General features: G+C 40.0%; 1 protein-coding gene across 3 annotated transcripts in view; it reads right to left on the bottom strand.

The window, feature by feature from the left end:
• Oxsr1 (oxidative stress responsive kinase 1) overlaps window positions 1-12361 on the bottom strand; it is a 92696-nt gene that overhangs the window by 45929 nt on the left and 34406 nt on the right. For all 3 annotated transcript variants that reach the window (XM_076577332.1, XM_042282034.2, XM_042282035.2), the window contains one exon: window positions 11497-11605. In XM_076577332.1, the coding sequence (XP_076433447.1) occupies window positions 11497-11590 (94 nt within the window). In that variant the 5' untranslated portion in view covers window positions 11591-11605. The remainder of the gene's footprint in view (window positions 1-11496; window positions 11606-12361) is intronic.

Below are 12361 nucleotides of genomic sequence, written 5' to 3' on the forward strand. Positions count from 1 at the left end.
AAACACATCAATCAAAAACACTCTAATATAAGATATCACAAACCGCCTACGTGGTGGCACATGCCTTTAATCCCAGCACTCAGGAGGCAGAGACAGGCAGATCTCTTGAGTTAGAGGCCAGCCTGGGCTACCAAGTGAGTTTCAGGATAGGCTCCAAAGCTACACAGAGAAACCCTGTCTCGAAAAACAAAACAACAAAAAAAGATATCACAAACCAAAGCAGTGTTCAACACAGACTAAATTGCACAGTATTTTATAACTAAATTGTAGAAATACAAGTCAAATCAATGAACATGAAAAGTAAAAATCACATTTGTAATTGTGATGGCTATTTTTGGCTGTCAACTAATCTGGAATTAACTAAAATCCCAAAATGGAGGGCACACCTGTGAGGGATTTTTGCTTAATTTGAAGTAGGAAGAGCTACTTCTAAATCTACTGAAGTCCACCATCTAAGACATCCAGCTTTGTGGTTTCTAGGACCTTCTGTTTGCAGGTAGCCACTGTTGGATTACCTGGACCACAGTCTGTAAACCACTGTAATAAATCTCCTTTCTATATAGTAAGAGATTCATTCTATAAATTCTGTTGCTCTAGAGAACCCTGACTAATAGAGTAATCAAGTCAGCTTAAAAGCTATAATTCTAGGATAACAAATATATAAATAAAACAAATAAGGCAAAGGCAAACATGGGAATAACAGCAATTTCAGTTCTTCCTTAAGTAATGCCCAAATGTCTCATCAATCCAATTCCTCTCAGGACAGAAGATGCTACTCCTACTAAACAAAGGAGCAGGAGGAACAAACTTCTACATATCAGTTAAAACCACAGAACACTGACAATCAAAACTACTTACACTCAAAAAAATGTTGACAGACTCATAAAAATACATAGAAATGACTCCACTGCCCAGCAGTGGCAACTGATTAAAGAAGACACCTGAAGCCTGAATAAGGAAAGAACACAGGAGGATCAGAAGAGAGTAATGATACTCTTGGAAAGAAAGCACACTACAGAAATCTGAACTTCAGTGCCTGCAGAATAGACAGGTGATTCATTGAGTTCCAGGTCAGCCAGAGCAACACAGTGTGATCCAGCCTTTAAAGAAAAAAGAAAGAAAGCCCTACTGGAGTTCTAGCACCAATACCTTGACGAGGAGAGGAGAGGAGTGGGGAGAAAGACTGAAGAAGACAAGAGAACTCCTTTCGAGGGCTATTCTCTTAACTCTCCCCTCTGGGAACCAGCCCACTACTACTCAGGACTTCCAGCAGGAGACAGGCATTTTATTCTCTCTAGAGTTAAGAAGCCAGGGAGGTTCCAAACTCCACACAATACTTCCTAACACATTACAGGGCAGCTTTCCCTTCTTTGATAAATGGGATTTATACACTTGCAATCCAGAAGGCCTAGAGAGAAGTTCGGTTCTGTTGAGTTCATCAGTCACACACAAAGCCCTAAAGCAAATGACCGAATCAATGAGCCCTCTTTCTTCTGAAACAGGCCACAAGAACTATTTAGTGAGAAAGTAAAATTACATGTTTAAAACTTCAAGAATTTTTAAAATTTTAGAAGACTAGAAATGGGGAAAAACCTGATAGAATTTAAAATCAATAGAATTTATTTATTTAAAATTATGCTCAAGCTGTATTTCTGGCACTCAAGGGCTCAGGGAAAATTGTTATAAGTTCAAGGCCAAAATGCACTATATACTGAGTTCCAGCTCAGCCTAGCCAATGATATCCTGTCTCAAAAAAACCAAACAAAAGAAAAATTAAACAAAAACAATTAAGTCCTATTATATTATTATCTAGAACTTAGTACAAAATAAATACACACACACACACACACACACACACACACATGCATGTGCCAGGTATGGTGGCACACGCCTTTAATCCCAGCACTTGGGAGGCAGAGGCAGTCGGATATTTGTGAGTTCAGGGTCAGCCTGGTCTACATGAGCTCTACAACAGCCATGGCTACATATAACACACAGAGAGATATATTTTAAACACATAGACAGTCTTCAAAAGAGACATCTGCTCCCGGCAGCACCAATATACTTCAGAGATGATGGGCACTGAAGAAACTCCTTGTGGAGTTTGCTTTCATTGTGGCAGAGTTAGCCACTGGGCAAAGAAACTGTTCTTGTCTTTGACTGCTGACAATGTGCTGTGCAGACTGGACATGCAGAACCAACAGGAGAGTGACCACTGAACTTTGCCAAAACAAGGCAGGACAGTCCAAAATTCCTGCTTCACTGAAAAGTCTGCCAGATACTATGGACCTGTAGGCTGAAGATGGATGCTATAACATTGCAGAAGAACTTTGGGTGACTGTCCAGGCAGCCAAATGTCTCTGTTGTTAGATAACATTACATCCTTCTTTGTCTTTGATGGAATTGAAAACTAGATAGTTATAGTTGCAGTTTTTCTTAGTCATGATATAAAGTAAGTTAGGTGTAAAATTCTGGATTCACTAAGATAGGATAGATAATGCATTATTTTCTTTGACTATGCTAACTACAAATGGACAGAATATTGTAAATGTAATTCCTACTTGACAATTGTTTTGTTGTATGTAGTTTTACTACGTTAAAGTTAAAGCCTTTCTTTTATTTAGACAAAAAGGGGAAAATGTAGAATATTATTTTAAAGTGTGTTACTTTTGTTTATCTTGCATTTGTTTAACTCTGTGAAGCTGTGTTCCTTTGACTGTCTAAAACACCTGATGGTCTAATAAAAAACTGAACAGCCAATAGCAAGGCCAGAGAAAGGATAGGCAGGGCTGGCAGGCAGAAAGAATATATAGGAGAAATCTGGGAGGAGATCTAGGAGCCAGAGAAGGAAGAGGATTCCAGGGGCCAGTCACCCAGCTACACAGCAAGCCACAGAGTAAGAGTAAGATTTACAGAAGTAAGAAGAACGGAAAAAGCCCAGAGGCAAAAGATAGACGGGATAATTTAAGTTAAGGAAAGCTGGCAGACACGAAGACAAGCAAAGGCCAGACATTTATAAGGAAGAATTTATTTGGGAGCTGGGTGGCTAGCCCTCCCCACCCCCCAATGGTCTAATGAACAGCTGAGTAAAAGAAAAAACAACAATTAAGGTTACACAGAAGTTTTCATATCAACTAAAACAAAGGTGAAGGTAAAACACAGTAAGCAAAAAGAGACTAACAACCATCACTGGACAACTCAATTAACCCCATTAACTCAAGAAAAGTAGGGATTTGGGGACAGTTGTAGGAGTGTGTGCTGTATTATGTCCTTAACCACAATCTGCAAGAAATGTTATATAGGGAAAACACAGTTTTTGAACTTTAACATGCAAGCCAGTAAAAAATCAAAGAAAAAAAAAAAAAAAAAAAAAAGAGGACCACAGAATCCACAGACTGTCCTGATGTAACCAGGAGCCCAAGAAGTCGCATTTCAAAAGACATTTAAAGTCATTAAACCCTGGGCACTGAAGGTGGGGTGCAGCTCACCTGACAGAGTCTAGCAGGTGTGAGGCTGGCTTTGATCCTAGCATTGCATAAACCAAGTACGGTGGTCTCTGCAACCCAAGCATTCAGGAGATACATTCAGACTAAATTAATAGGGTTCAAGATCACCTTCAATACACAGCAAGTTAGAAGAGGCCAGCCTTAAACTATATGAAAACCTATCTCAAAAAGAAATTTTACAAAAAAAAATAAATAAAACTCAAATTTTTTAGAATAAAGCAAATAAAATACTGAAAAATGAGATTATTACAAATTTTGTAACAAGGCAAAAAGTTAAAAATATAGCTCTTCTACTCCCTAAAATAATCTATGTACCATTACAGCTTGAGCACAGAATGATATACATCAAACAGCAATGTGTTGTGTAATATTAGTTTAAGATGTGTTACATTTGTTTATGCTGTGTAATATCTGTTTAATGATGCAAAGATATGTTGCATTCTTTTATGTTGCATTTGTTTAACTCTATAAAGCTATGTTACTTAACCTGCCTCAAATACCTGATTGGTCAATAGCTAGGCAGGAAAAAGGAGAGGCGGGGCTGACATGCAGAGAGATTAAATAGGAGAAATCTAGAGGAGGAAGACAAGGATTGAGAAAAAGGAGAAGTAGAGGAGGATGCCAGAGGACAGCCACCCAGCCAGCCACAGAGTAAGATGTAAAGAAAGGTATATAGAAAGGTAAAAGCCCAGAGGCAAAAGGTAGACAGGATAATTTCAGAAAAGCTTAATTTTAGAAATAAGCCAAGCTAAGGCCAGGCATTCATAAATAGTAAGAGTAAGTCTCCATGTATTTATTTGGGAGCTGGGTGGCAGGCCCCCAAAGAGCAGAGTAAAAAAATCAAATATAGCAACACTGCTGCAGGCCGCAGGAATATATCCTAAGAACTCAGCTGGTTATGGCAAAGTCACTACCTGGAGAGATCAGGGAATTCCCCCAGAGGAAGCCAAATTTCAAGGAGTTTTTTGTGTTATTTGGCTTGTTATATATCAGCTGTATTCTGTTATGAAAATCATGTGTGCCTTCATAGATTTCCCAATTGACTTTTCCCTAAGAAGGGCTAACAGCATGGACTGATCATTCTCTGGACATATACATTCAAGGTATTTGGAGAACAGCCTCAGGAAATGCTTTCTCTGGAATCAGATTATCTCCCTTAGCCACTTTCAAGGACAAACAGTGATATACTAACCAGTCATTAGCACTCAGTTGACCTCCTCTTTTACCACTCCCATTTTGGATTGTTAAAGGAAGCCTGGTGAGCATGCTCCAGGAGGGGGCTTGATATAACTGGATTCCAGGGAGATTTAGGTAGGACGTGGAGAATGGAGGACGGAGAAGAGAAAAGAGAATGGAAGAACTAGACGGGTAAGAACTTGAGAGGAACAAACTGAGGTGGGGAAGAACTAGATTGAAGGGCTAGAAGGAGTACTAGAGGAAGAGATGGAAGATGAGGAAGAGTTAGATGGGAAAGTCCTAGCTGGGTAAGAACAAGGTGAAAAGGACCTAGATGAGGCAGAATTAAGACGAGAGAATTAAGATAGAACTTAAGAGGGAGCAGTAGATAAACAGAGAGAAATCAGGCAAGATAGGAGCTAGGCACGAGAACAGAACTGAAGCTGTGTATAAAGGATGTTATGCCAGAGGAATTAAAGCAAGTGGACTATAGAGCTCCGTGTGCTGAGATTCTATTTCCCAAAAATAGTCCTCGCCGTTAGTAGTTCTCTCTCCTGAGCCCCTGGGATGTCTAATATTAAGACTGGTCCCTCTAATATTATACAACACAAAGCCCTAATCATCCAAGGAAATCACTGCTAATTATCAAAACAATATTGACAAGAGATGGCTCAGTAGTTAAGAGCACATGTTGCTCTTGCAGAGAACCTAGCTTCGGTTCCCAGCACCCACATGCTGGTTCACAACTGTCTGAAACTCCAGTTCCAGGTGATCCAATGCCCATTTCTGACTTCTGTGGGTACTGCATACACACGATATACCACATACACATAAATATACATCTAATAAAAATTAAAATTTTTAACCATTTTAAAAAATAATAATAATATGAACAAAGAATAAAGCAACTGCTAATTTAAGATTCCTGTAAAATCTGTCACTTAACCAAATGAATTAATCTACATATTACTTTCCTCGATTTGCTTTTATGAAAAGATCCTTTTTAAAAACAAAAATAGCCGGGCGGTGGTGGCGCACGCCTTTAATCCCAGCACTCGGGAGGCAGAGCCAGGCGGATCTCTGTGAGTTCGAGGCCAGCCTGGGCTACCAAGTGAGTCCCATGAAAGGCGCAAAGCTACACAGAGAAACCCTGTCTCGAAAAACCCAAAAAAAAAATAAACTTATGTAAAAAGTTAGCTAATGCCGGGCGGTGGTGGCGCACGCCTTTAATCCCAGCACTCGGGAGGCAGAGGCAGGCGGATCTCTGTGAGTTCGAGGCCAGCCTGGGCTACCAAGTGAGTTCCAGGAAAGGCGCAAAGCTACACAGGGAAACCCTGTCTTGAAAAACAAAAACAAAAACAAAAACAAAAAAAACCAAAAAAACAAACAAACAAAAAAAAAAGTTAGCTATTACTCTCTCTCTTTCTCTTATAGGATGGGGGACTGAGGCAGGGCCTTGCCCATGCTAGACAAGCATTCTTCCATTGAGTTATGTCCCCAACCTTTAACGACTACTGCCGCTACTAAGATGTCTCTGAGCCACTGAGGTTTCAGGGGGCCCAAAATTTGTTTAGTCCAGTATTGCATTATAAGCCAATAGATGTCAAAAAAGCTAAAAATTCACTGCTACTGATTAAACATGCAAAGCTCATCACTGTTAACTAGATACTCTGCTGGGCCCTGCTTAAATCAAAAGATTATCCAAATTTTTCTCTCTTAGCATTTGACAAAGATGAGAATTTTTCTAAATAACAAAATACCTTACTATCTAAGAAAATACATTAGATTTTTGTAATTCTACACATAGTCCTTTAATGATGGAAGTACTTGCTTTCCTTCCTCTCAGGTTTTTCTTAATCACTCAGAGTCGTTTTCTTTACTTATCTGTGTGCACATGGATGAACATGGTGCATACAAGTGGACGGAGGTCAGAGGGCAGCCTGCTGGCCCCAACTACCTGGTTTTGAAGATCTTACACTGCAGTATGGTGCTAACAAATTGCAGAAACAGATATTTGGACAGAAAGCACTTCTCAAGATTTATGAAAATAGTAGTAACTGCCAATACTCACTGTCAAGGTTTGGTTTTTTGTTTTTTTCCCCAAGACAGGGTTTCTCTGTGTAGCCCTGGCTGTCCTGGAACTTGCTGGGTAGACCAGGCTGACCTCAAACTAAAAAGATCCTCCTGACTCTGCCTCCCTCTGCTGGGATAAAAGGTATATACCACCACTCCCTGGCTCACTGCCAAGGTTAATTTCTTATAATTAACTAAATATTATAAGAAAGTACTATGAAATGCTTGTAAAATCAGTCTAATTAATTAAACTTATTCTAACAAAATGTCCAAGAAATGGTGGTTTTAGAACATCAGTTTCACTGAGAGTGGTGGTACATGCCTTTAATCCCACACCTGGTCTACAGAGAATGTTCTAGGCCATCCAGGGTTTTATATAGTGAGACTTTGTCTCAAAAATATTAAAGTTCCCAGATGTGGTAGCACACAACCTTTAAACCCAGCATTTGGGACGCAGAGTCAGAGAATTACTGTGAGTTAAAGGCTAGCCAGGTCTACATCGTGAGCTCCAAGACAGCCAGGACTACAAAAACTCTATCTAAAACACAAAACAAATTAAAAAAAAAAGTAAATTCAAAATGTAAGGTGTTATTCTTATTGCTGAAAATATCAGAATAAAATTTTTTTAAAAAAAAGACTTATTATGTATATAGTGTTCTGTCTGCATGTATCCCTGCAGGCCATAAGAGGGCACCAGATCTCATTACAGGTTGTGAGCCACCATGTGGTTACTGGGAATTGAACTCAGGACCTCTGGAAGAGCAGTCAGTGCTCTTAACCATTGAGCCATCTCTCCAACCCCAGAATAAAATTTTTTAATGTAAATATACATATGTTTACACACACACACACACACACACACACACACACACACACACACACATATGATGATTTAGTTCTAATTTGTTTTGTTTTCTAAATATTGCTTAATATATCTATTTAGTTTAAAGGTTTATTCTATAATAGGAAAAGGAATATTTCACCTTTTTTATTTTACTCATTTTTATTTTATATATATATGGGTGTTTTGCCTGCAAGTATGTCTGTATACTAGGTAAATGCCCATAGAAACCAGGAAAGGACATCAGATCTCCTGGAACTGCAGTTACAGAGGTTGTTAGCAATCATGTGGGTGCTGGGAATTGAACCTGGGTCCTCTGGTACCCGGGTCCTGTAGAAGAACACCCAGTTCTCTTAACTGCTGAGCCATCTCTCCAGCACTGCTACCACCTTTTTTTTCCCCCGAGACAGGGGTTCTCTGTAGTTCTGGAGCCTGTCCTGGAAATCATTCTGTAGACCAGGCTGGCCTCGAACTGGGATGAAAGGCACCACCACAGCCCAGCAGATTTAGATTTCACCTTTCTAAAAAACACAAACTTTTAATATTTAAAAACAGATATTTAGGGGCTGGAGAGATGGCTCAGTGGTTAAGAGCACTGGCTGTTCTTACAGAGGTCCTGAGTTCAATTCCCAGCAACCACATGGTGGCTCACAACCACCTATAGTGGGATCTGATGCCCTCTTCTGGCATAAAGGCATACGTGCAGATAGAGCACTCATATACATAAAAATAAATAAATTTAGAAAAAATTTAAAAATAGGTATATTAAGATGCTGACTTATAAAAATATACACAATTACATGAGGATTATGACTAGGACATATTTTAAAGTATCCTAGTGCTAAGAGGGAAAAATCAAAAACTGACTCAGGAAACCTGAGACCAGGAGAGAAAAAGAGCAAGTTAAAAAAAAAAAAAAACCACCTTTCTCATGTCCTGCCTGTCCATGATTAGGATCATGGACAGAGAAACAGGAGTCCTTTAACAAGACAGTCAATGTGCAGAAAAGCTGCAGAAAGGGTGGGTGAGCACAGGGAGGGATGAGAGAATTAAGTAGACATTCCCATTCACCATGAAATTTTTTTCAAAACATGAAAAGCTCTCCTGTGCACTTCTGCATGAAAGCACAGTGGCAGGTGCTTCACTTCTGTGATCTTGTGTCACCTCATCAATCCATTCATCCTGGAATGCAGGATGGCATTCTCAGCAAACACGTAGAAAGGTTCAGAGCTGAAGCTTTTCTAGTGACAAGCAATTGCTGAAGAGAAAGGTGGATTTTATTCTAAGCCTATGTCTCCCTAAGGAAGTATGAAGTGAAATACTATACCAAAACTGAAAACTAAAAATGTGGATTCTTGCTTCTGTAACTATACACTGTAAGATGGAAAAAAAAACAAACTCCCTTACAAAAAACAAATGCACACAGAAACCAAGCAACATAGAATGGGGAGACCAAGAGGCTCCATCACTCACAAGTCCTACCAGACTTGCAACACATTCAAACTGAAGCTTTACTAAAAAGGGGTTTAAAAAAAAAAAAAGATGTATCACTATTTATAGCAAGTGTCTTCAGATAACCATTAAAAAAATGTTCAATAAGCTGAGCAGTGGTGGTGTACAATTTTAATCCCAGCACTCAGAAGGCAGAGGTAAGTGGATCTCTGTGAGTTCAAAGCCAGCCTGGTCTACAGAGCAAGTTCCAGGACAAGCAGGTCCACACAGAGAAACCCTGTCTTGAAAAGCAAAAACAAAAAAATGTTCAATCTACACATGCCAAATGTCCATGTAATGTTACAAGAAAAAAAATTTTCTGTGCAAGAGAAGAGATTCAAGTATAATGTTAAAATAGCTTTATAAATTTATATTTTGTTCAAACAGGAAATACTAATGTGAAATTATGATTTACTTGTAACATACAGTATTTCCAAGTTCTAAAATCACTGAGGCCATGGTACTGGACACTTCAAGTGTCAAAGTTCTGCTTTATAACACCAGTCTCCAGTGAGATATCAACTGACTCTAGACCTGGGGAGAAAGAACGCAACCGTGAGCCTGAGGAACTCCGAATACAGCTGGGGAAATAGCTCAGCCAGTAAACACCAAGCACCAGGCCTGAGTCAATTCCCAGCACCCACTTGGGAAAAAAAGGCTGGAAGTGGTAACTCGACCTCATAATCCCAGTACTGGGTAGGTGAAGAGAGGCAGCCCATAGGGTTTGCTGGTCAGCCAGCTTAGACCACTTGGGCAGTGAAAGACCCTGTCTCAAACCAAGGAGGGTGGGGGGCACCTAAGGAATAAAAATTAGTCTTCTTGCCTACACAAGCACACAACTGCACACAAATGAACACAAACACACAAAAACAAATGTGCCTGTGCACGGGCACAGGTGAATGCACATATGAACACACAAGCACGTGCGCGTGCACACACACACAGGAAAAAAAATCTAGACTCAAAATTGCAAGGAACCAGCTATATATAGTCTACGCTGACCCCAAACTTGAAATATTTCTGCCTCAGCCTCCCATGTGCTGGGGGATTACAGGCATGAGCCAACATATTCACCTCAACAATCCATCACACACACGCACGCGCGCGCGCGCACCACCACCACATGTGTACCCGGTACCCCCAGAGGTCCAAAAGCATCAGATCCTGGGGAATGGAGTTATGGATAGTTGTAAGCCACCATGTGGGTGCTGCAACTGGAAATCAGTCCTCTGCAAGAACAAGTTTTCTTAACTACTAAGTCATCTCTCTCCAGGCCAACAACCACTTCTTTCAATACATTCAATGTTTATTTGTAACTGGGGCAGGCATGAACACTCTAGTGCACACGTGCTCAGAAGACAGCCTTGTGGATCAGGCCTCCATCACACCTTTGCAGCTCCCAGAGCCAAGCAGGCCATGAGCCATCTCACCTGCCCTCAATCTTTTTATTCTGCCTTTTTAATGGGAACGACAGTGCAGATTAAAGAGCCCCAGTTAATAAGGCAAGGTTCCTCTTAAAATACACACACACACACACTCACGTTTATATTTACAAAAGAAATGGTGACAACCAGGGCTACACAGAGAAATCCCGTCTCGATAAACAAAAAACAAAAGAAACAATGCAATAATAAAAAAATAACTTCTAATGGATTGGCTGATTTAAACAAGGACTAAATGCTAAAATATATAAAATATAAGACCTGTGGGGACCTAGAATAATAGTGGCAAAGTTTCATCTCACAGATTACCTGCTAGCTACAAGGGAAAATCCTTTTTATAGAGAGACCTGGGTTGTCACAATCTTAAACAAACAAAACAAACATTACTAATAAACGAATGTTCAGATAGGAAACCTTTCTGATGTGATACAATATGGAATGTGCAACGTGATAGACCTAAAAATATTTAGCCTAAATTCCATCACGCTGAATTTTTAATCTAATGCTCAGTATGCTAAAAACAGACATACAGATTCGGCGTCACATCAAAAAGGAAGAATCTAATAAATCTAGATAAACAGACAAAACTTTTCAATCAGCTGATGTCCTGGAAGGAAGGGGAAGGAAGCTATACTGCAATCAAGAGAGGTGCTGGAGGTACAACAGTCAAACAGAATGTGTGAAACCTACCGAAGCGACACACTAGCATGTTTTATTTCAACTACATTCTCAGTATCCTCCAATGTAAAATGTCAACAAAACCCTATCAGGATAAGAAGATTTTTTTATTTATTTATTTTTAGACAAGATCTCACTGTGTAACTCTGGCCAGCCTGGAACTTGATCTGTACACGAGGCTGTCCTTGAACTCAAAGATCTGCCTGCCTTTGCTCTGAGTGCTGGGGAATTTTTATTAAATTTTTAACCCACAGAACTTGGCATTCCACTGTAGTATATATGTACTCACCTCCACTTAGCAGCTTCATGACTAGCCACAGCTCATCTTTTACCACAAAAGACGTGTAGTAGGACACAATATTAGGATGATGGCATTGACTCATGGCTTGAATTTCTTTCTACAAAGAAGAAAATACATAGTCACTTATTAAATTCCAGCTTAAAGCAACACCTATAAATTAGCAAATCCAGATTTAGTTATCCCAGGACTATGTTACAGTCTTCTCTGAGATTTCCAAGGTACTAATCTCTTCATGAATGGCTACAGGCCAGGCTGCATATACCTCTAATCCTGGCACTTGAGAGGAAGGAAGGCTGAGATCAGGATACACAGGCAAGATCCCATCTAAAAAGACTAAACCAGGCCTGTAAACCCAGCACTCAGGAGGCAGAGGCAGGCGGATCTCTGTGAGTTCCAGGACAACCTGGTCTACAGAGCAAGTTCCAGGACAGACAGTCAGGGCTACACAGATTAAAGGGGGGGGGGGGGGAAATCAACCAGAAAACCATGTAGTTTCCGTCAGTCAACTCTGACTCTAACTGGACTCCTCCTAGACACTGTGTTAGTAATCTCTGAAACAGAAAACATGCACTGTTTAGCACATCCTGGCATAGTGCCTCGGAGGCCTCCATTGGGACACACAGTTTTACTTCAAGGTATCCTTGAATAACTATCTTGGGAAATCTGGCCAACAGAGAATAATTACTAATAAACAGAAGGTAAATGTTTTTGTCTGTCTGTCTGTCTGTGGGGGGTTGTTTTGTCTTAGTAAAATATCAGTTCACCTAATTTTTGTGAAATTATTAACAATTCTCACATCAGAGAGAAGTGACCTGAAATGGTACAAAGTTATCAACTAAACCAGAGCAGTGAG

The sequence above is a fragment of the Peromyscus maniculatus genome, chromosome 7 (genome assembly GCF_049852395.1).
Source record: "Peromyscus maniculatus bairdii isolate BWxNUB_F1_BW_parent chromosome 7, HU_Pman_BW_mat_3.1, whole genome shotgun sequence".
Lineage (NCBI taxonomy): Eukaryota > Metazoa > Chordata > Mammalia > Rodentia > Cricetidae > Peromyscus > Peromyscus maniculatus.